The sequence below is a fragment of the Macrosteles quadrilineatus genome, unplaced genomic scaffold (genome assembly GCF_028750875.1).
Source record: "Macrosteles quadrilineatus isolate MER2022 unplaced genomic scaffold, UCM_ALF_1.0 Scaffold_7__1_contigs__length_78375512, whole genome shotgun sequence".
Classification (NCBI taxonomy): Eukaryota; Metazoa; Arthropoda; class Insecta; order Hemiptera; family Cicadellidae; genus Macrosteles; species Macrosteles quadrilineatus.
Genome location: NW_026542600.1, coordinates 2,281,686 through 2,307,037, shown reverse-complemented (window position 1 = coordinate 2,307,037; position 25,352 = coordinate 2,281,686). Strand labels below are relative to the sequence as shown.

At 35.3% G+C, this 25,352-nt stretch overlaps 1 protein-coding gene and 2 long non-coding RNA genes across 5 annotated transcripts in view; 1 reads left to right on the top strand and 2 right to left on the bottom strand.

Annotated features, from left to right (window-relative positions):
• The window catches only part of LOC128998035 (TBC1 domain family member 5-like), a 54,874-nt gene extending 48,469 nt beyond the window's left edge, over window positions 1-6,405 (bottom strand). The window contains exons 1-2 of one of the 2 annotated variants that reach the window (XM_054423976.1): window positions 6,051-6,405; window positions 20-106 (exon numbers count right to left, since the gene is read on the bottom strand). In XM_054423976.1, the coding sequence (XP_054279951.1) occupies window positions 20-106; window positions 6,051-6,136 (173 nt within the window). In that variant the 5' untranslated portion in view covers window positions 6,137-6,405. Of the gene's footprint in view, window positions 1-19; window positions 107-3,514; window positions 3,594-6,050 lie in introns of those variants that run through there. The other variant, XM_054423977.1, reaches the window with a different exon arrangement.
• Window positions 6,406-10,820: 4,415 nt separating this feature from the next.
• Window positions 10,821-18,234, bottom strand: LOC128998037 (uncharacterized). 2 transcript variants are annotated; one of them, XR_008491178.1, is made up of 4 exons: window positions 18,112-18,234; window positions 12,756-12,926; window positions 12,137-12,239; window positions 10,821-11,035 (listed from the first exon to the last, which is right to left on the bottom strand). It is a non-coding gene; the product is annotated as an uncharacterized LOC128998037 (long non-coding RNA). The 2 variants fall into 2 exon arrangements; XR_008491179.1 differs by lacking the exon at window positions 18,112-18,234 and adding an exon at window positions 14,301-14,559.
• Window positions 18,235-19,481: 1,247 nt separating this feature from the next.
• Window positions 19,482-23,997, top strand: LOC128998036 (uncharacterized). The gene is made up of 3 exons (XR_008491177.1): window positions 19,482-19,892; window positions 20,798-22,557; window positions 23,781-23,997. It is a non-coding gene; the product is annotated as an uncharacterized LOC128998036 (long non-coding RNA).
• Window positions 23,998-25,352: the final 1,355 nt, after the last annotated feature.

Below are 25,352 nucleotides of genomic sequence, written 5' to 3'. Positions count from 1 at the left end.
ATGTATTTTATTTTCTTACCGAAAAGCTCTCAACCCGCCTTCTAACGCGCGTTTGCGCAGGTTTGTCAGCTGTTCATCCTCAGACTGCAGAAACCTCCATTCCAACCTAAAAACATAACGTAGTTGGTCATAAAACTTACTCAATTTAAAAACACATGGCTGTGACGTTGGTTCCAATATAAATAATGCTTAGGATTGTTATATTTGTGGTTTTTATGTTTAAATGCACATACAATAGGATATTATTTCACTGACCACATAACTAGCTAAAGTAGTAATTCTTTATTTCTAAAAATGGTATTAGGCTAATATAAACTGTATGGTTTATAATGTAAAAATATTGGCTAAATTCTTTTATTCATAAATCATAATACACACAAACTATAAAAACAACTCCATGATTAGGCCTATAGTGCATTTTTTGTGCTTCCTAATGGTTTAGAAATAATGATTTATGCCCGACAGTAACAGTAACCATTTGAAACTGGTGTCAAGATGTCTAAGTTTTTGTGTGCGGCAACAACACATAAATTTGATCATAGTCTATGCAATTAAAAGGCACTCAATTAATTCACAGCACTTAAACTAATGATGACGTCATTTGCTCCACCACAGTTAAGGCTTGTGGCAAGATTAATTGCTCAATTTGTACTCCAACAATAAGCTTTGTACAAAAATGTTACACTTGTTTTCTGAGGATATTCTGTTGCTCGTTAATTGTATTTATTTTAAACAACAAACAACTAGTAGGCTATCTAATTAAAATCCAAATCAAAGTTTACTAGCTTGTAATTTGGTGAGGGCACTATGAGCCTATATGAAAACACAAAAAATAAATACCCCTGCCACAGCAAACCTGCCGACAAAGCAAATTTCAATTTGTCTGAAAGTACTGATTTTCAATTAAATTTAGATAACATTAAGTTAAACGAGTAGGCTATCTAAGTTCTCTGCTACAAGGAAACTAATAAAGTGTGTTTAATTTTTTTGTAAAATATAATATATCTATAAACAAGCAATCTAAAACATTTTACAATATTCTCCATAAGAATAACATGGGAATTTTAAATTTACAGTATTTTGATTTTTCTCCATTAGCCTACCAATAACCGTAAAAAACACTTTGCTATAACCTATTAAATTATTTGGTTTTTTTATCTCTTAATTCTCTTTTTAAAGGTCTTGATAGAAATTGGGACATTTTGTATTTTGAGGGTCAAAAATTAGGAAAACCAATTTTTACCCCATAAAACCCTCCGTAAAACCCCGTTCCCATGGTCCGATCATGATGGTTCGTGAACTCATTCAAGTTTATTCCACCTTACACCTTTAAACCAAATTTCATCAAAATCTGACAAAAATTACTCAAGTTATTGTGTTCACGGACACATATATAACTCTCTCTCTCTCTCTCTATACATATATATATATATATAAACATACAGTAGATACAAGTTTGAACAAATGGTGTTTTTGGCCTCTGGGGACATCAATATGAATAAGTAAATCGGTCCCGGGCCTAGGTCTTACCGTGCCACCTACGGTAATAACTACTTCCTTATGGGGAAATTTGCTAAAAACTCAAAAAGTTTTGCCAACTGCTGTGACGTCACTAGGACCTACTTAATTGTCATGTCCACAGAACAAGCAGCACTAACGTGCGTCAGCCATTCCTGTAGCCTTTGTTGAAGGGATCAGAGGTTTAAAATATAACTTATTTTTTCCAAAACAATGTACAAGATGTTGCAGACAATAGCTGATTTAGCTGAGGTCGGTGGCAAAATTGTACATATTTGAAACAAGGAATAACAAAATAAAAATAGACTAGTTTGTTTAGGATTAGGCTAAGAACTGGGTGGACCATGGTAATGTTATGGAGATTCCATTGACAATATTATTTCATACTTTAATGGGGGACCTATAGTTCCTTATGTAAGCAAAAGTGTTCTCACTCATCAGTCCTCAGCCTCACTACCGAGTCTGATACTAATCTTCATAAGCCTATTAACAGTAACATCGATTTTATTTATTAGTAAATGTACAGGAAGAATACAAGATTTCTGTATGACAACTAACTAATAGTCCAGTCATTTTAGGGAAAAATACCCCTCTACCTGGAAATAATTCCCTAAGTGGTGAAACTTTGCTCATGTGTAGTACTAGTACCCAGTAACAACATATCACAAATCAACATTCGTGCATGCTGTGCTACAGCCGCCATCTTAGAAAATGGCAGCCTCCGATTTTTACTTTTTTGCTCATATTTCACTAACCATTGAGAATACAGATATTTTGTTCAAACAACAGTTATAGAACACACAAAAATACATATTTTACTTATTTACATATTTGCCCTATCTCTAACGGTTATTGAGAAAAATTGAAATTAATATTTTCAAAACATTAATTTTGTTTAAGTTCTGTCAGTTTCATTTTTTTTAACAAATATTTCATTGTAGCGGACCTGCTACAAAAAAATCACATAGGTAACAGTAAGGTTTATATATGAAATGTATACATTATAAATATACATAGCTATTGTAAAATACCCCCGAGGCAGTAAACTTGCAGCCTAAGCGAATTTCCATTTGCCTGATTTGACTTTCATTTAAATCTATTTAAATTACATTAGGTTTAACATGTACCTAGGTTTGCTGCTACAGGGAGGGTAATAAAGTGTGTTTTTAGTAGAATATTAATAGCTTGCTATAAAAAGGTTTGATCAAAATACATCTATAAACAAGCAAACTGCAACAGTTTACAATATTCTCTATAGGAATAACATAGGGATTTTAATTTTTTTAAATTTTCTCCGTAACCAATAAGCTTACTAAAAATGTTAACATACTTAATTATTTGTTTTATAAGCTCTTCAAAATAGTCTAGAGAGATATTGGGAAATTTCGTGTTTTGAGGGAAAAAAAATGAGAAAACCCAATTTTTACCCCATAAAACCCCATTGCCATGGTCCGATCATGCTGGTTATCTCATTCAATGTTATCCCGCCAGAGACCTTCAAGCCAAATTTCATCAAAATCGGACGAGCATTACCCGAGTTATCTTGTTCACGGGGACACGTATATATATCTCTATATAGGCCCTATATATATAACTTAAATATCAAACGTTTAAAAATATAGGCCTTTTAATTTCAATTTTTCTCAATAACCATTAGAGATAGGGCAAATATGTAAATGAGTAAAATATGTATTTTTGTGAGTTCTTTAACTGTTGTTCGAATAAGAATTCTGTACTTCCAACAGTTAGTGAAATATGGGCAAAAAAGTTAAAATTGGCCGCCATCTTGGAGCACATTATAAACATGCATGCACGAATGTTGATTTTTGATATGTTGTTACTGGGTACTACACATGTGCAAAGTTTCACCACTTAGGGAATTATTTCCACCTAAAACCCTAATATGACTGGACTATAACTAGTTGAGTACACAAGTAGTGAAAAAGAAAACTATGGAAGCAAGAAGAGGATGTGGAAAACACATCCACCGAATGACCTTGTTTTTCTACTCATTCATAGTATTTCACTTGATGTTGATTAGGGCTGCTATTGGACGAGCTGATTTCTGCGTCGTTCTCTGACTCTACCACATCTACAGTGGAATTTTGGTCAACTTCCAAACAGAGATCACCACCCACTGGGACAAAGAATATGTCAAAACCATTGTTTTGTCAGAGGTTTTCAAATAATATTTTATAAAAGTGGTTTGAAAGCTTTCTCACAGCTATTGCAAGAGCAAAACAGACTTATGCATAGGACTTGATTATTGGAACTTTTCTATGTATGACAGTTTTCTCAGTTAACCAATATCCATCGAAACGGAACGATGGAGCTCCTGGCTAACCGTTTTATTAAAGAGTATAATATCTAAGTAGGCCTAAACCTATGGAAACTTAAGACGGGTACAGTTCCGCAGAGATATACAATCAGATGAAATTTTTGTTTGATATACGGTATATCGATTAAAATATTTCATTCTCGATATAAATATTGATTTACTTTTTGTCCTCTTTTTATTGGTATATACCGGTACTCAAGAAGAGAGCCCACCACGCACCACTCTTTAACAGTGCACTGCGGCGTTTAATTTTGGTTAATTGAGATCAGTTTAAGTTTATGATGATAGCAAACAAGGTAATATATATATAGATAGGCCCTACAATTTACAAATTTATTTTAAACTTGTGAAAAAAGAGGACAGAAAAGCAAATTGACAAATTTGTAAATGTATCTCTTTAACAAATTACACGAAATGTCAACTGTGTTATAGATGTTAGGCCTACCTTGTCTTGTTTGTTCCTACCTATTGTAAACTAAACCATGGACAAAAAGAATTAAATATAGACCGTCAGCTGTGCTGCGGTTACCATAGGTTCAGGCGCACACCGCTGGGAGCGCCATGTTGTTATGGCCTACGCACTACGTAACTACACGGCGCTCCCAGCAGTGTGCGCCAGAACCTATGGTAACCCCTGTACGACTGACAAGTCTATTAATTCTTTTGTCTATGTCTAAACTCAACTAAACTTGCATAAGTAAAAACTAGTCACCGCAGAATAGTGAGAAAGAGTATTTTTGGAAATACACTAAGTTTAACTTATGACTTTAAAAAAATTGTCTAGTTAATTACATAGGCTACACCCGATATAAAATTGCTGGAAAACAATACCTGATTTGATATGTATACCCTAATACAGGGTGTCCCGAAACTCTCTACCTACCAATATTTTAGGGCATTGTTCCTGGGTAAGAAACATATCTGAATATCATATTTTAAATTGTCCGGAAGTCCTTAGTTACTCACATAGTCACCATTTTGTTTTTTCCACTAATAAATTTGTTTATGAAAAGCGGTTAAACATACGAAATTGAAACTTTGCACACACATTTATGACAACTAGACAAAGCTACAAAAAAATTATGACAATTTTCAAAACTCATATAACAAAATGGCTTCCATTTATAATTTTGTTTCTTGAATCAACGGTTTTTGAGTTATTAAAGAAACAAAGCTATAAAATGGCCGGCATTTTGTTTTATGAATTTAGAAAATTGTCATAATTTTTTTGTAGCTTTGTCTAGTTGTCATAAATGTGTGTGCAAAGTTTCAATTTCGTATGTTTAACCGCTTTTCATAAACAAATTTATTAGTGGAAAAAACAAAATGGCGACTATGTGAGTAACTAAGGACTTCCGGACAATTTAAATATGATATTCAGATATGTTTCTTACCCAGGAACAATGCCCTAAAATATTGGTAGAGAGTTCCGGGACACCCTGTATATTTTACTTATAGGTACATAGCAGTCTGGTTTTGTCCTTGGCCGGCATTGCGGGCTTGTATATAATCCTGTAAATCAAAATGTTTCTGTACGGTTAACTTAAATGCTTAAGTAGGCCCTACCTATGAAGTATTTTTGACAATGGCAAATGCACAAGTTAATATATGTTTGACAATTGACGACTGAACAGAAAGATTTGAAAATGGGGCTTTAACTCAGAATCTATAGTCATCTACGACAAATAGAATTGATTGACGACAGTTTGGTAACCTTATTTTATGTCATATAATAGGCCTATGTACAAGTTATTTCACTAATCGGCTGCACTTTACTTGACGTCCTACACTCATTTGAATGAAAATATCGAACCGATATATCGATTGCTTCATTATATATATAGATTGGTTAGTTAGGTAAGGTTAACCTAACCTAACTAACCAAACGATATATCGAATGAAAATATCGAATAAAAAAAAACAATCGAATGAGTGTAGGACGTCAAGTAAAGTGCAGCCCACTAATCTTTCATCCGATAATATATTGACGGATCTCTGCCGAATTCGAATTGTACCTTTAAAGACTAGCCTAGGCCCTACTTAGATTTCCATTCTAAGCTGTAAACAATTAAGCTAATATTTGCTGGGTCTAGCCTATATGTGTCTAACTTGACCAGAAGTGATCTTGCTTGACTAATTAATCATAACATTTTAAGCATTAAAAATATGTGTATACATTAGTGGACTTCCTTACCAGGTAGACCTAACTGAGGACTTTCCATTAACACTAATTAATTCCTCTTTAAAATATGTATAACACAGAGATTTTGAATGGGACATGAGCAGTAACCTACTAATTATTGTGTCGACCTAACAACTGAAAACGGTAAAGCAGTGTTGAAATTTAACTTTTGGTTCCCTAACCTATCAAACACTTGCAATAGCTACAATCCAATCCAAATAATCAAAATCAAATTATCACGAACAAGGCCTGAAGGATAGTGTTAAGGAATAAAATTGGTACTTGGCAGTTGAGTTGGTATGGTTGACAGCGACAGTTGACACTAAGCTAAGCTGAACAGCTGAAGCTAGCTAAGCACAGTCTAACAATAAATAATTTATACAGTCCCGACATTCCCTATCCTTTATAATGGGAATGATGTGTCGCCTGGAAGCGACTGCAGCGCTCGTAGTTTTTGGAGGTATAACTAACACGACTGCCATATTGGATTTTTGGATTTTGTATTTTTTGGCAAAGGCATTGGGCAAAGCTCAGTGGGCTATACAACACTTTATTGGTCCATGAAAATATAATTTACCCATAGATCGTATAATATAATTAAAAAAATATATAATAAAATATAATAAAGCATCAGCTTGTAATTAGTATAAATTACAAGGGCGGTTCCAGAGAGGGGGCCATGGGGGCCATGCCCCCCCCCCCCGAGAATGTAGATAAACAAAATTAAACTCCAACCATAATAATTTATTTTTAAAGTTTTTTATGTGAGTAGGCTATCAAGTACAGATGTATTCATTAGGACAAGAATAGGTAGCACAGGTAAGGCGGAGCTGGCGTTTACGCGGAAAATAGTACGGGAGTGAGAGCGCGATAGTCATCGTCGTACTCAAGTTGTACTAGCCTGGGCCACACACATTCGCCACAGGTGCGCGGTGCCGCCAGCTCGTAGTTAAACGGGTAATGGTTTTAGGCCGGCGCGTAGTACACATCGATGACTCATCACCATCACGCCATGTGACGAGCATCGATATATAGTAGTTATATATCGATGGTGACGAGTAGCCAATAGCACTGCCAGCACTGGTAGCAGCACTGCTGTGGTAGTAGTAGCGACCAGCCGACTACCACTACAACACTGCGACTAGCGAGTAGACACTGAGTAGAGCAGCAGTGAGAGTGAACTGAACATCTACTACAACACATTTTAGGATAGGTTAAATCCAAGCGTTGAACAAAATGGGAAACACTGGAACAGCTGATTAGAATGTAGTCGTAGTACCAAGTGTTGCCAACTTATTTTCAAGCGTACGCACCTTATAAAAGCACAATCTTTTGTGTTGTTTATTTTGAATACTTGAGTGCAGAAAAAAACAAAAAATTGGTGCGGCAAAAGTAAATGCAGCAATTAGCTACTTTGCATTCTATACCTAATCAGTACACATGGAATTTGAATTTATGCTACGTTGTCACTAGTTGATTTTATACCCTTGCATTGTGATTGGTTATTTATGGGTTCTTCGTCGGTATTTGAGTAGTAATAATGCAGTATCGTAAGCACAACACAAGATTATAGGTCTCTGTCAGTAAATTCAATGGACCATGGACGCCATATTGAACCTACAATTTCAATTTCCTAAATTAGCCGAGCCTGAAAAAAATGTTTCAAGCTGATACCTTACAAGCATTTTGCAGAGGTTTGTTTTCAACGCAATACAATTGTAATTATTGAGCTCCCATATGCATTTAAAGATATTTTAAAGTAGCCTATTAAATCTGTGTACATAACCTCAACAAATTAACAAGGACCGCACATAGTCGTCCTAGTCTAGGACGACTATGTACAAAGTTAGAGGTAGATAAAGAGGAATAGATTATAAAGGCCAACTTGTATAGTTTTTCATAAAGCCCAAAATCTCTTGAACACGTTGATTTACTCAATGACACAAACCAATTAATTACACGGCTTTACATTGTATAAAACTATTAGACTTCTCATCTATACAAGTAGATCAGCCAACTGTGTTAGAGAGTGTTTTAGGCCTACGTGGATTTTTTGCTCGTCTATGATAAAACTAAGAGCTTGCAAAGGCACCCGAAAACCAGGGCTAGAGATATCCCCGAAAACGGGCAAATGACACTACTTGCCTATGCTAGGTAGGCTATTTAGTCGACACGAGACACACTGGTGTGACATACAAGTACTACACCTTAGAAAAAGCTTCACATTTTAACATTGGATGGGAAGTTTTTTTTGTGTTAGCTTGTATACGGTTCAACATGCCTGATGAGTTCACTGGAACCACTACATGCGCCCTCCGTATATTTCTGCCCAAGTCGGCACCAGGTGGTCAAGAAGTTTTATTGCATATAACCAAATTCATGCCTATACTATTACTATACACTTTTCTTGAATTGTATCAATAAACCTAACCTAAAACTAGGTTCGAGTTTGACTGTTTGCACTTTGTTGCTGAAGAAATGTTCATGAAATTCCACAATTATTCTTAATAAGGCAACAACCTCAAATGTTACATTTTTTTAAATCTTAAAGCTAGGGTCTCAAAATAGCTTTAAAAACGCTAATTTCAGCACATAATTTTCACAAATTTCCGGGGGAGGACCCCCAGACCCCCCGGTGGCCCCCCCCCGAAACTCAGCCCTGGAACCGCCCCTGATAAATTATTTAAGAAATTGAAATATATTTACAAATAGGTACTAGTAAGATTTCTACAATATAACAATAGCAAAATATACTTTTTAAAGGTAGCCTATATTTTTATTTTATATTCTGGATAGGCCTAGTTGGCTTTTTAATTAAGCTATAGTGGTTATAAAAGTGTTATATATATGTTTACAATGGTTTTTTTTTATAATATTAAGCTATGCAAGCTATATATGAGCATAGATTATCCAACTCCTTAGTTCATCAACGAACTTATTAACTCTTGAAAATTGGTTCATCTAGCTATGTGGTATGAGTTAACAAAATCTAAATGTTTTCTTTGTAGGCCTATTGGTTTTAATTAATCAATTGATACAGTATAAGAAACAATATCTTCTCGTAAAAATTTCAAATAGGCCTACGTATTTGTATCGTGAAATGCCATCATTTTCTTTTGATTCAAATATTAAATTAGGCCTAATTCATTCGGACAAATATCTAAATACTGTGCCTAGGCTATGACAATATTATAAAGTTGCTAAGGGTATTTTATTTTAATAAAACTACCGGTACTAGGCGCAGCTCCACGAACGCCAGTCTTAAAACTACCGACCTTATGAGCGGGTTTTGAAAAACATATTTTATTTTCATAAAATGACCTAGGGTAACAATCCCTTTTCAAAGGGACCACTCCCACACTCCCTGTTTATTATGTTTTAATACGTGTCATGTGCTATTTTCCCGTGCGGAAACGTGCATCTGCTGGTTTTAATATTTAGGCCTACAACTGTCGAATTATTCTCTTGACTCACAAATACAGGCCCTAAAATAGCAAAAAAAATAGAGTCCATTCGCAAACTAAATGTAAGAGGTCAATGTAAAAGCACGCCATGCACAAAAAATAAGCGTATGAAAATAATTGTTGTAAGTATGGAACCTAAAATATGCTAATCCAATCAATATCATAAAAAATCAACGATATTCGTATGTAAGGATTTGCATTAGTTTATCTCTTTTTCAAACGCGGCGTCATATTTAAGGCCTAATGCTAATGCCATTTTTAACATAAACCAAGGTTTTCTATTAAGGCCTGTCGTGAGTAAGACCAGTAGACTGTGCTTCCGCTTCATTTTTCTTTTACTTCTTGTCTTCTATGAATGCAATGCATTTTTGTGTGGTCAAATTGGTGCAATATGCCCAGATAGCAAAAAATACTTGATTAAAGCTTGAAACAAGTTTGATTTGTCAAATCTGCAAACTTGATTCAAGTTTGCTCGGATGGGTTCGTAAACTTGATTCAAGTTAATATCATGCAACGAAATTCCCGCTCTTCAAGTTTGAATAAATCTTGAAACATTCAATTAGAATAACACTAGAAATTTCTAATTTGAATAAAAATTGAAACATCTAACTTGAATAACATTTGAAATATCTAATCTAAATATAAATTGAAAAAATACTTGATTCAAGCTTGAAATAAGTTTGGTTTGTCAAATCTGTAAACTTGAAGGATCGGGTTTGCAAACTTGATTCAAGTTAAAATCATGCGTCGAAGTTCCCGCTCTTCCAGTTTGAATAAAACTTGAAACATCTAATTTTAATAAAACTTGAAATATCTAATTTGAATAAAACTTGAAAAGTCCAAGAAATAATTGTTTTTTAGCCACTTACAAGCCCTTTTTTATTTCTGCAAATTTAATTCATATGCTTTTACCAGGATTCACTTATCCAAGTAAAGCATACGACACTCAAGGCTTGTTAATTTTTTTACTAAAAAGTATAAAATGTTGCACTTGCCTTGACACATGTAATAACAATTTCATTTTTTTTTAGGTTGAGATGCATAGAACATATAATTTTCTAATATTTCAGATATTTTTTCACAATCACAACATAATCTAATAACTTCAATACCTCTGGTTGTTAAATGCCAAGACACTTCTCTAAATAAAAAAGCGAGATATCATCTAAAAACTTATTTTTATAAAAGAGCAGGAAAAGACGAGTTATTACAGTTTTCAATCATACAATTAATTTTACCTATTATTACTATTCAGTGTACATGGAATTCCAAATTCTTTGAAATTAAAAATAAAACACAAGAGGTAATTTGTCTAAATAGATTTATATTGAAGATTTACATAACACATTTACATTTGAAAATGCCACGTCTCTTAACTTTCAACAACATATAACGTATAATGTTATAACAACTTATAACATATAAGTTATTTTTAATTGAATTAAGTGGTAATATATATGTTTTCCGTACAGATCTTCATCCCCAATGAGTGGAACTTCTTCCCCAATGTCCACAGTGACAGGTTTTTTCCCTCTGAAAAAAGTAAAAACAAATAGAATCAATATTGAATTTAAGAATAATTAACCAGAATGATTAGTTTTGTATCTGGTACAACAAAATAGGCAAGTAAGAAAAATTTTAAACTAACACAGTTTAACTCACAACCAGGCCTGTTTAGTGAAAATTAATTTATTCCTACAATGATATACAAATACAATATATGATCTTCCCACAATATGTATAAAACACATTACATTTTTTTGTCAAAAAATGCTAGACACGAGCCCAGGATTGTTTTCACATTACTTCAGGCGAGATCTAGGCGTTGCGGCATTACCACTTCGATAAAATCCGTAGGTGAATCTGTGAGATTTTATATTTTATCGTTTAAGTATAAAACTAGTGATAGTTCTTGGTAGGTTATCCTAAATATATCCAAGACATTTGTTACAAATTTTGCTCATACTTTACAAATATATTACCTTTAATTTAGTGTATAAATAAACCCAGGTAAGCCCAGCATTGCTATGAAACATGAAAACTTCTCTACAAGAATAAAAATACTAGCATTTTTATTTTTTTTTAGCTTATATACAGTACTTGAGTACTGTAATCATAATGCCAAATAAACAATAAAAAAAATTTTATGAAAAACCATTACCGTATGCACTATGCAGTAGACTCGCATTTTACCCGAACACCTTGTAACCAGACTGTACTCAGCAGAAGTTATATCTCTTAAACCAGACAATTTTTATCAGTACGGTTTAACCCCACTGGATCGGCAGGAAGTGGGCGGTACTGAAACAACTTGCCTTGTAGGAAAGATTTGAGACCATTCATCACATGTCTAAAGATCAAAAGATTTAAAAGATACAAAGTCTTTGCATCTTGTGTTTTGTTTACAGTAATTATCCCGAGGTGTCTATAGTTTGGCTATTTTTACAGGATTATCATTATTGGCTTATATATTTTGCATTAGACTTTTATCATGTAACAAGTATGAGGGCACGTCAGTTTCAACTGTCTCCTCCCCTGTATAATAGAGTCCACTGTACAGTATTATTATGCTACCAATGGAATTCTATTAATGATGAGTTTAATAGTTAGTTGGTGAAAATTTTTTATCCTTACCTTCTTTCACATCTGGTTTTGGCTTGTTGAAGCCACTTAGCAACAACGCTTGAAACTTTGGCTTCTGTGGCTTCCCTCATGCTGAAAATTTTCTGTGCAGCAACTAAAAAGAAAAAAAAAATACTTAAAATGAACTTAATACAGAATAGTACATTTAACCCCTAAGACCTAAAGTTTATCTTCCCATTTCAAACCTGGGGTTAAGTTTAATTTCTGAAGCAAAGTTTAACATTTTTCTTTCATATAATCCTTAATATTTTAATAAATCAACTGTTTGAAAAGTTCGCTCCTGATCGCGCCGATCAGGGTACATGCGCCGGTAGGGCAATCAAAATAGACCGATCCTAATATTCAACGTCACTGATAGACTAAAGGTAGTAAATTGGTCAGTAGCTCAGACCGGAAATAAAAACCTGTTATAATCAATTGGTAAGTAGTATTCTTGCTTAAGATATTTTTTACATGCTTTTGTCAAACAATAAATCTGTTTTATTGCTCCAAAGAGTAAAAGATAATATTGCTCTATGACAGGCAAATCCAAGGTGGCCATTAGCCACTAAGCCCCCCAAAAAATGGTCTCTTAATGGTTAATGGTCTCTTAATTAATTTTAAAACTTACCAAGTATGCATTTGTTGAGCTTAGTCCTCTTGAATTCTGCCTTGCTCTGCCCCCCATGACTTTTCCAGAATAGGAAAATTTTGTGGCAAGCTGGTCAACAAACACCCTGCGCAGCATATGGTGGATGGACTGCTGGAGATCTTTGCCACCCAAACTGCTCAGCAATGTAACCTGTATACATGAGTGTGTTAGGCAGACTGAAACGGAGCCTTATATTTTGTTATATGTGGTACTTTAGGTGGATCACATTTGTTTGCCTAAAAGTAAACCTAGAGTATAAAGAAATAGCATTTAAAAATCACAGAGTAAGTTAATAAAATCTTGAAAACAAGAATCAGTAAAAAATATCAGATTCAGTTTATGAGTTCTTGTAGGCCTAATTATTAAAATAGGGAATGAAGATGCCTCCATATTTGCTCGGGGCTTTAATAAAAAATTGGCCATGGCTGTGGGAGACAATGAGTTTCAATTTTTCTAAGATAGCGGGGTACGATAAATATATCTTTGCCTTCGGGGCACGATTACTAGAAAAATACTGGTATGGATCATAAACATAAACAAATGACGTTTTTGGCCCGAAAATAAACATTAGGGCCTATTTAAAACATTGCTTAAATGGAACTGCCAAAACATATGTTCAATGCTATTAGTATAGGATTCGGGCCAACAAAGTCATTTGTTTATGTTTATGATCCATACCGGTATTTTTCTAGTAATCGTGGGTTGGTTTATTTTACAATAGGTAAGTAACTTAGCTAAGTTTGAGTTAATATTTACTTTTTCGTATTAAGTTAACTTGTGGTTAGCGCAGCCTATTTTTGATTGTAAAATGTTTATAATTTGACATAGCCTAAGTTATTTCACTTTAAATCCAATATATACTTAGGTAGGCCTAACTGCTGAAATAGTGGTCTCAAAACTACACATTTACCAATATTTTTGCAGTTACAGTCAGGTAACTTATCTGAGGGTTTATAGCATTTTTGCTTGAACAAGTTTCATACCAGCTTATACCCTGGTTCTCTACCATTCCGTCTAGTCTAATGATGTGCCAAGTTGTGTTGGTGGCTGCACTTTACGTCCTACACTCATTCGAATGAAAATATTGATTATTCAATTGTTTCATTCGATATATCGTTTGGTTAGTTAGGTTAGGTAAGCTTAATCTTACCTAACTAATCAAACGATATATATCGATCGATATTTTCATTCGAATGAGTGTAGGACGTCAGTAAAGTGCAGCCGTGTTGGTGACAGGTTATTTGTAGGCTTAATTTAGAAAAATGTCCAGCTTAAGTTAATTGTAACAATGGCCGAGGCCTAACTTACTTACTTGAGGGACATTTACTTAGACATAGCCTCTACCTACCCAAATAATTTTTAATTCAATTACAACTATACGACCTTTCCATCAAGGCATATAGGCCTACTAGCCTAGGTTTAAATTAATGCAAGTAAGTTATGTACCAACTAAATTAGGGCCTACTTAGGCCCTAACAACATTATAAATAACTTATGCTAGGACCAACAGACATACACACTTACCAAAAGATTATAATTTTGAAGATAACACTTTCAGGTTCGTTGCAAGCGTAATGAAGATTTAATGATTGGATTACCGTGTTAACAACCACAAGGCCCTAGCCTATAAGTATTTATTAATTGACAACTTGTCAACCTTTACGATTGGGATTGATGAACTCACTTTCTCTTCTTTTTCAAATTCACAAACACTTCCCTTACAATAAATCTCTATAAGTATTCTTGTCGTGTCATCTCCATACATTTCCTGAATAAAATATAAGAATAAATGTTGAAGAACCTAGGCCTATTGTAATTTACAATGTTGGACCGTTGGACCGTTGGTACAACCGTTGGAATAAATAAATGAATAAACAACCCTACTTGCAACGTTGCCAATTCTACCAGGCCGCGGCCTGTAGTTAAAGGTGGCCGTGCTTGAGGGCTGTGAAGCATTCCTATCACATTTGTGTAAGTGTTTGGTTTTATATTTTTGGTTTACATTTTTCTTTTTATGAAATTGTGGAAGTCTGAGTTCTTGGTATATTTTAATGTCAGTTCTGAGAATTTCTGGTAAAGAGTCGGAGCTGTTCCATTTAATATCCATATCTTCTGACATCTTCTGACATCCATATCTTCTGACAGCTCGTGACATCTAAGCTGGCACTTGGCCGATCGCTAATAGTACCTTTTTCAAAAACATTATGTCCCGTCATGCGGGTTGCATCAACTGTCCTCGCGACCCATATGAAGGCGCTCAAGTACATAATACCGATAATACAAGGGGAGTCAACCCCGTGACGCAGCGGAAATGTTTGCAGTCCGATCTTTTCCCTACCTCCACCCTCCTCCCGCCTACACTGCCCGCGCTAGCCCAAGTGCCAGCTTAGGTGTCACGAGCTGTATTAGGTTGACACACCTATTTCTGGCGAATTCATGTACCGGACATTCGATAATTATATGTTGTACTGATTTCTTTCAACCAGCTTGATTCCTTGCAGCTTTTTTATGCCAGGGTGCCAGTTGAATAGAATAAAAATTCTAGTGGTATGGAATCTAATCTGGTAATAAATGTTGAGGATTTATTCAACTGGCACCCTCTGGCACACTGGCATGAAAAGATTTCTTACGCACGGATGATGATTTTAAAATTTTTTCTAGTTGTTGTAGGCTTTAAATTTGGCTCAGCCAGCAGTAGAGTATTACGTCATATACACTACCATCAAATAAAAAAAACACTTTATATTTTATTAATTTATACCGTGATTAGTGTGAGCATAGAGAGTGTGTAAGCGGAAAAGAGAGTGCATCAGGCATTTTGCTGGAATTACAAAAAAACATTCGACACAATAAACTATGGAACAATTAGCTACACAAATTTCAACGCAGTACAAAATCAATATGAGTAGGCTACTTGATTTGTTAAAAAGTAATAAACAACAATAATATGTAGAATTGGAACATCAGATCAACAACAATTTAACACAAAATAATTTTTACTAAGAACATAGAACAACCACCAGAGGCATGTCTCAAGGATCAATACCACCACTGTCCACTGTCCACTATTTTTACAGTCAACCTAAACAATTTCCCGGAAAAAGTTAGACAATAACTCAGATACATAGCCTACTCTTCACAGATGACATGACAATCATACTTCCCACTGGCCAATCAGCAGATAACACAAATATCACCAACGAAATACTTAATAAGGCCACCGAAATATTGCAATACAATACGCCTGAATATAAATAAAACCAAGACGATCCAATTAAACAACAACAACAACGCAGCAGAAGAAAGATGGACATTCAAACGACCAACTCGACCAAATTCCTTGGCATTATTGTCTACAGAAACCTAAACTGGTAAGATCATTCAAACTATTTATGCAAAAAAACATTCATCTGCAAAGCATGTGATGAAAGGAATCCGCACATACCCAAATTATGATGTACCTGTAGTGGCCTACAGTTCGGCCAAAACTTCTACGCGCAAGGACGGGTCGCTACTAGCCGAACTAAAAGATACGGGTACCGGTTATTGGCAGTGCTGGGGAGGGGGGAGTGAGTAGAAAGACACAAATTTTTTTCACAAAAGTACCCCCACCAACTCAAAACAAGATATGGTCGCGCGCACAGAAACTTCGGCCGAACTGTACCACTCGCTTTTTATACCCACATAAAATATCACCACCTGGGGATCAGCAAGCTCAAGAAACAATAAAAGGATCTTAATCATCCAAAAGAGCACTATCCAATCAATCCTGAGACTACACTACCCAGAACACTGTAAACCCCTTTTCAAAAAAAAGATCCTAACAATAACCCCCCAGTATATATTTGACACAATAATCTTAGCCAAAAAATCATACCTCATCTTACGATCAGATAAACACGCTTACAACACCCTGAACAAACACAAAATTAACACAAAGAAATGCCGACAACAAAAAATCAAGCAATAGCCCCATCAATACACCCCTCAGAGTATTTTCATAGATTAAACATACTCCCACAAGTACTATAAGTACTACTACTTGTGGGAGTATGTTTAATCTATGGTATTTTATACTTTTACAAGTTATTGGACATATAAAATCAACTACCACATCAACAGTTTCACAAGAAAAATTCGAAACCCCTAAGGGAACAAATCTGACGACTCCCCAATGTGAAGATTGTGGCAAGGACTACGTGGTAAATGGTAAAAGGCAAAATCCAAAAACTCTTTCGTGGAGGATTTTTCGTTGTCTCCCGTGGCATAAAAACATCGTCATCGTTTTTCGATATCACTACATCTTGAATCTTGAATGCATCCTGCGGTCTCACCTTGGGGGAGACTTCACTTGAGGGAGACGTCATCTCATGGTCTCCCTTGGTCACGGAAACGTCACCTTTTTCCGCGATGACGGTGAGTGTTGACGATAGTCCCTGGACCTCGGCGCCCCCCCCCTCACAGTGGGGTTTATGGGGGTGTTATTTACGCCACTGAGACACTGGTATCTATAGAAACGTTTGTTATGTTATATGAACGATTAGGGGTCCCCATAACGTCGACAATATATTTTGTCCATCTGGGATCATATGCTTTATCCTATAGAATCGTATGAAAAGAGGCCTAATATTTTTTTTTTTTATATCTCTCTGTAGCTTATTGTTTGCATTTTGCACAGTGTGGAAAGATATCTTTAAAAAAACAATAGAAGGAAAAAATAACCAATGCTGCTTCCTTGATATTACTATCTAGTGTACCTTGAAGTTGCATGGATCTTTAAAAGCCATGTCCTAGCCATCAAGCCATCAGCTTAAAAAGAGAAAAAAATGCCTACTGTCTCGTACTGTCACTGAGGGTCGGTTTCTCCAAACCTCGTTTAACTTAAACGCTGAAAATTGTAAACGCCCGTTTAAACGCTGGTTCGGTTTCTCCACGATATTCATCTTTGAGTTTAGTTTAAACCATCTAACATCTTGGTTGGCTACCCTGATCGTTCATCCCGGCCTAGTTTTCGTCTGCTGGAAGATATTAGCCTGACTGACCTCGCTGTATTTTCTGTTTGGATTTTGGAGGTTATATTACCGTAGCCGTAAGCTAAATAACTGAGCTCCAGAGTCCAGCTGGAGCCGAGTGTCGTCGTAGTATCGAGTGTCGCTCATCCTTCACTGTCATTGTCATTGTCATTTGCTTTGCACGTTTGCTTGAAATATCAATCTCAATCCTGTAGCTGTAATTTATAACTAATTCTTCAGAAGCAGTGAACCAATATATTGTGCAAATTAAGGAATTTAAGTTTCCTATATTTCTGTGACATCGGTTCAAATAATATACCTACCTGATTGTTTAAAAGGGTGATGATTTCCTGTTGATATAATTTGGTTTTTTCATAGTTATTCCTTTCACGTATGCACGTAAAACTAAAACTGCCAATAAACCAACATTAAGCTATGACGTCAGCGTCAGATCAGTACATCAAGAAGGCCGTGGCTGAAAAACTTCCTAACCTCAAAATGCATTGTTCACTATAAGATGTAAAACATATCTTTAGGCAGTTTCATGAAAGTTTGCTCATAAGAAGCATTTTGGTTTGATTTTATAACACGATTCTTACATTACACCAAAGTAAATATTAGTTAAAATTCGGGCCTAACCACTAGCCTATTATCATGAGTGAATTAACCACTGTCTACTATTGTAGTAGGCCTGAAACTAAAATTTAGTTTCGAAACATTGATCGTGTCTAGTGCTGAGTAGCCTAGGCCTGCCATTACAAAGGATAGGCTCTAGTTTTAATCTACATCAAACATTAATTTTGCATCTTTCCCAATATTTTATTTTCCCATGATTGTAATTAATGCAGTTAGTTTATGCGTACAGTAGTCCTACTGTTTAATTAAGTTTATTGAGCTTAATTAAACACAAGAAATGAAATGCTTAGGCTATAAATTACCAGTAGCCTACAAAAAAAAAATGTTTGTTTTTTAATGTCAACAATTGGAGACAATGACACGAATCTTAATACAAATAACCAAAACAGGAGATAATTAATGACAGATTATGTCATAGTGGGGAGCTAAACAGCTAATATTGCAGACGAAATTGCATAACAGTGTTGCCAACATAGCTGCTTGCATAGAAAAGCTAGGTTAAACTAAACTTCCATGACAAAATAGTGGGGAAAGCCATCCTAAGTTTAACCCGCCGATTAAAGTTAACCGAGATTAAGTTAAACTTGATTTAACTTGAGCCGCTGGTCGGAGCGGCTGAAGGGAGCCTCTCGGGATGAAGCAAGAAGAAGATGACGTCACCGTCTCTCGCGATTCGCGAGCGGCGAGAGCAGCAGACGTGATCAAACCCGGTGGGGCACACGGGAGGGACTAAGGCTAACATATCTTGTAGTGTCAGCGTTCGCCGCTAGGACTGCCAAGTTGAAAAAATTTAAATTAATTTTTAATTTTTTGTTATAAAATTAACTTTGTAATTATTAAATTAAAATTACAAAATAAATTTTTAATTTTAAAATTAAATTGTCATAACATAACCTAACCAACCAGACTTGCTGATAATATAAAAACTATATAAGATAAAAATCTAATTAATGATAACTTATAATTTTTAATTAATTATAAAATTAATTTTAAAATTTAGTATTATAAAATTAAACTGTCATAACCTAACCTAACCAACCAAACTTGCTGATATGAAAAATTTGTTGATAAAAAGTTAGTGCCACCGGCGGGTTTCGAACCCCGGACTTGCTGAACATCAATCCGAAACGCTACCAACTATGCCACGAACGCCGCTGCAATCACATCGTTTCGTTACGGTAATCGTGTCGCCTCAAGAGAAGACATTAACCACTAGAGATATGACGTCACTACACCTTTAGCCTTAGTCCCTTCCGTGTGCCCATTCCTGATCAAACCAATTTGTGTCCAATGTAAACAAAAACACTCAAGAGTCAAGACTCAATCACTCAATGTTAGTTGTTTGTTAGTTTTGTTTACTGTTCGTTAAATGAAATTTTAAGTTTCACCATCGACTATACGTTTTACTGATGAACTGGTGGATGATTGTACTATGTTATGGTGTTGGCAAACATTTTCCTTTTTAAAGGTAAGAAATCTAAATAGGTAACATAATAATTGTAATTCATAATTTAAATGGCATATACTATATGCCTATTTTCAGGCTTCTGCCTTTGTTATTTTTGTCCCCCAAGGAGACATCATACGCCCTATGGTAACAATGTAAAATTAGCAACCTTAATGTCCCATTTGCTTATAAACCACTAGAGCTATCAACCTGACTTTTTTAAGGTTATGGGCCTTTTTATACTTTAACTTACCAAAATTACTTACTGACCCTAACTACTGAGTAGGCTCGGGTACACTTCCATATCTGTTGGCACAAACAACCGAATGAGAATATCGATCGATAACTTATATAGATTATTCGATATATCGTTTGGTTAGGTAAGGTTAACCTAACCTAACTAACCAAACGATATATCAAACTAAACAATCGAATAATCATCATTACTCATTCTGTTGTTTGTGCCAACAGATATGGAAGTGTACCCGTAGGCTCTGTCAAACTACAAATTTAAATTGTTTCGGGTAACTTTTAGGGCAGGAACACTTGTCGTTAAGTTAGCATGAAACAGTTTGATGGCAAGGGAAGGATGAATAAATTGTGTGACCAAGCCGACAGGGAGGTTGATCCAGGAAGCTCTGCAGGTGTCAGTAACTTATAAACTAACTGTAGGTCGACAAAGTTACTTAAGTGGCTCATCCAACTGTCTTAAGTTAATTTGAATAAAAAAATGGCTAGTCTACAGTAGGCCTATGTGTGATTACATTAAGTCAAAGTATTATCTTGGTCAATTTTAAGACTAACTCATCTTTCACCTCCTTGAGACAGATGATAAGTTAACCAACACCATTTAACCCAGAAGTTATATGTCTAACCAAAAAAGTGATAACTTATGTTTAACTTACACTATTATTGTCTTGTTACAGATTCCTTGAAGGTGGCTCAATAAAATGCTAGGCATCAAAAGTAACATCTGATCTTAATTTAATTACCTTAATTACCTCCTTCGTCACCAAGACCAGCTATGCCGGATAGGTTGTGTCAATACTATTTACATATATTACTAAAAACAAAACTTTTCTCTTTAGATAAACTTTTATGTCATGGCGGTGGATACACCCATACTTTCAAAAAAATCTTTCAGGCTATAATATGGCCTATCTTTTAGCCATGTCTTCAGGGCAGTGCTAAACTTAGGAGCTTCCAGGTTCTTCAGTGTTTGGGGTAGACTATTGTAAATCCTGAGTGCCATGGTCGGGTATGAATTTTTTGTTTTTGAGAGTCTGCAGAAAGGGATGTCTATTTCATTGTTACGCCTGGTTTGATGTGCATGTATGGTACTTCTTGTAGGGAAATTTAATAGGTTGTCTTTAACATGGACGGAACACAGAAGGATGTATTGGTTATAGACTGTTAGGACCTTTGTTTTCATGAAGAGCGGCTTACAGTGATCCAGTCTCTCACTAAAAGTAATTACACAAATTGCCCTCTTCTGGAGTATGAGGATATCCTCACAAGCAGGCGCGTGTCCCCATAGCATTAGACCATAGCTCAATACACTATGGAAGAGAGCGTGGTATATCACCAGCAAATAGTGTGGACTTATCATATGGGTGAGCTTTCTAAGTAGGTGTACAACTCTTGATAGCCTTGTGCTGACCGCGTCTATATGATTGGTCCATGTAAGTTTTTGGTCTATTTTAAAGCCAAGGAGAGAGACCACGCTATTTTCTTGGACATGCTTAGCTAAGGTGCAGACCATCGCTTGTGTTTTGTCCTCATTTAGTTTTAGTTTATTGGCTGCAAACCATTGTTTGGCTTCATCAAACAGGACTTCCGCTGCATCAATCGCAAGGGCAGGGGTAGCACCAAACGAGAAGATGGTGGTGTCGTCAGCAAATCTGAGCGCGGTGCCATGGAGCTCCAAATCGTTAATGGCCACCAGGAAAAGTGCAGGCCCTAAAACTGAACCCTGCGGAACGCCTTGATTTAGCTCTGGTTCAAGAAGAAACGGGTGTTAAATGCTGATGTTTGTTTTAAATCAATATTACTTGGTAAGAACAGTTAAGACTATTTTGTGATCATATCCATGGTTTTAAAGATTAAAATGTGTGTAATAATGATAAGTCAACTTTAGTCTCTTGCTGGATCCCGTTTGGCTTAGCCAATCAAATCAACACGGTCAGAGCCACGTCACAGAGCCGGTCAGAGCCAATCAGCTGTTAGCTTGCTGAAGCATCTGACAGTCGAGGCTTTACTATAGTTTAATGATAGTTGGTTTACAAGTAGCCTATATAAACTTACCAACATACGAAAGTATTTGGGAAAAATTAAATCATGTTCAGCCCAGCTAGAGAAGATTTTATTTTATAATTTTAATAAAATTGTAGGCTATTGCAAAGCTATCCTCTTAACACTTCAGGTAGTCACATTCAAAAATATGTAGCCTAGGCTTATAGAGGATCAAAGTAAATGTTTACCTAAATTTGTTAATGTCAACAGATTTTTTAGATTTCTATTTGACTTTATGATCCTAATCATTATTCAACCTATCACTAACAAATTTGTGTTATTATTATGTTTAGACTCATGCATCTTCGGCTAAAGCGACAGACTCTAAATTAGAGGCAGTTAATCAATGACTGGCTCGGACAAGCTAAATCAAGAGGTCTGAGCCAAATACAATGTAAGTCTTGGAATAGGCTTTTATAGTACAGTAGAGTCTTGCTAATTCAAATTTTAGAGGAAAGACAATATACAGTGGAGTCCAGGTAATCCGAACTTCGGTAATCCAAAAGTCCGCTTAACTTAATCTGAAAAAAAAATTAAATTAAAATTTTTTTTTTATTATTAAACTTTTAACACAGTTAGCTGTACTTTGTCAAAGTATTCTGTAGCGGCCTGGCGAGATAGACGTTTTTTGTTGAGTATTTTAGTAGGCCTAAATATTTCCCCATTTTTGTTAGGCCAACTAACATTTTTCATTTTCGTCCCGTGTTCCAATCCCGCCAAATCACAAATGGATTTTACTAAGTGATAATGCTGCAGCCACTAGGTCTAGCCTTAAGTAATGTAAAAAACTATCCCGGGCTCGTCCTAAGACAAAAAAAAATTTAAAAATCAAAAAACCGTTTAATCCAAAATGGGTCCGGTTCCAACCATTTTGGACTAACGGGACTCTACTGTATTTCGAATCATGGGAAGTTTAAAAAAATGTAGAGAGTTTGATTTATAGAGGTCAGAAAAATAAAATTTGAATTATGGAGGTCCCAGTTTTAAGTGCAGAGACTTTGAGAGGACGGAGACTTATGAACACATCGTGGGGGACAGATTGTCAGTTTATGTTTCAACACCTATATTTTTTAGGCTTACGGTAATACAGTTCAAATTGTAGAGGTTGACTTCGAATTTTGGAGGTAACAGTTTGAATTACGGCAACAAAATTCAAATTGTAGAGGCTCGAGTATGTGCAAATTCTAATTGTAGAGGCTGCATTAAGCATTAAATGGCTTTGAATTATCGGTACCTATATTATTTTTTGGTATTTTAGAGGTTTTCTGAGGGTAACAGATAAACATTTCTAACAATAAGTTAAAGGTTTTCGAATTAGCGAGGTTCTACTGTATGGGTACAGTTTATGACTTGACATAGTGAAAAATGTAAATTTAAGTTCCAGAACATTAAAATTTGACGATGAATGTTTTTTACATAGTAAAAATTATTTCAAGTATTGCAGTAAGAGCTGTTTGCCATGTCTTATTCTGTTTCTTCATCTCTAATAAATATTTAGCCAGCAGCCTATCAATTTGTCTCTGTTTTAAATCAACGTCAGTCTGCAGACAAAAAATATTGTTACAACATAACAATGTACATTGCCATATTGTACTATTGTTTTTCAATTTTTTTTAGGAACAAATGGGACAATATTCCTGGTACTGGAGCCAAGCAACACCCGATACTTCAAGACACAAACAAAGACCAAGAATAATGTTTTTAAATTTAAAGTTTTTACCCTTTTACTTTACAAAATTAACACCTAAATTTTTAAAGCTAGCTTTGTTAAATAGATATGTGTGTTTTATATACAAAGAATTATATGTGGGCCTATTTTACGAGTAAAACTATATGCATTTTTATGTGTAAATAAATATATGTGATTTTATAAGTAAAACTATATTTCAATTCAACAACCCTTTTGATTCAATTGATATGCCAAGGTATATTGCTATTTTTGGTTTAAGAGAGAAAATATTAGTCTTAAGATATATTTATTTGACCCTATCAACCATATCATGTATTTAGCTTGTGCCAAATGTTCTCTATAGAGAAGTAACTATTACTTTAGGTGGCACGATAAGACCTAATCCCGGGACCGATATTTTTTTATTTTGATGTCATTTAACATTCAACAACGGCTGTTACGGTACGTCCAGAGTGCACGCCGATTCAGATGTTCGGCGCGTGGTTAATCTGAGTCAGATACTTTGTCAGTGGTCACAGTGGAAGCAGGAAATACAACACCGGTGCTGACTCGGTTAGCAAAGAAGCAAGTCAGTCATTGTTATTGAATTGTCGGATGAGGAATTAACGTGTGAAATAATAATGTCTGAAACTGTTGTGAAAAATGGAATTAATGATATTATATGTCTTTTTTCCCATAGCTAGAAATGAAAGAGCTTCTTTATTTATTGTGTTGCATGGAGCCCGAAACCATTGAAACAAGAAATTTGTGTGACCTGTACAAACAAAACAATTTTCCTGAAGAGCGTAAACAATTTTCCTGAAGAGGGTTTAGTGGTAACCCTAAGAGTAAGGATGAAAAAATTAAATAGTTTACCATAAAAACGAAATTTATTTAAATAAATAGTATGCGTACGAGCAAAATCTGAATCGAAATCTGAAACCAGAATTCCGGTAAGTAGGTGCCTGTGCGCGGGCTCGGAAACAGGCAGCCACTACGGCCACTTGCATTTGAATGCAAGTGCCATTCCTGCCGCCGAAAATCTCAATCAGCGTGCACTCTGGACGTACCGTTATATGATATTAAAAATTACTGGTTCGAGAAGTACACCCAATCCCTGCTGCCTATGGCGAAGCAACAGATTATTCACTATAGAGAGTTATAAAGCGACCTAAGCTTCAAATTTCACTTATTTTAAAGTCTAATGGCAGCTGGGCAAAATGTAAAACAGAGAAGTCTGAAGCCTTTGCTCAATACTTTGAGGATGTGTTCAAATGCGGAAGTAAACAATGAGGAAGAGATATTTGAGCATTTGGAGTCTCCATTGCAACTTGACTTCACATTGCAGTTAGTTAAAACCTTCGGAAGTGAAATCAATCATCATCAACGATCTTCATTCTGACAAGGCTCCTGCTTAAACCTCATAACTGGCAAAATACTTAATGAGCTTCCACATAAAGGAATTACGTTTTTGACCATGTTATTTAGGCCTAATACAATGTTATTAATTGTAATGTTGT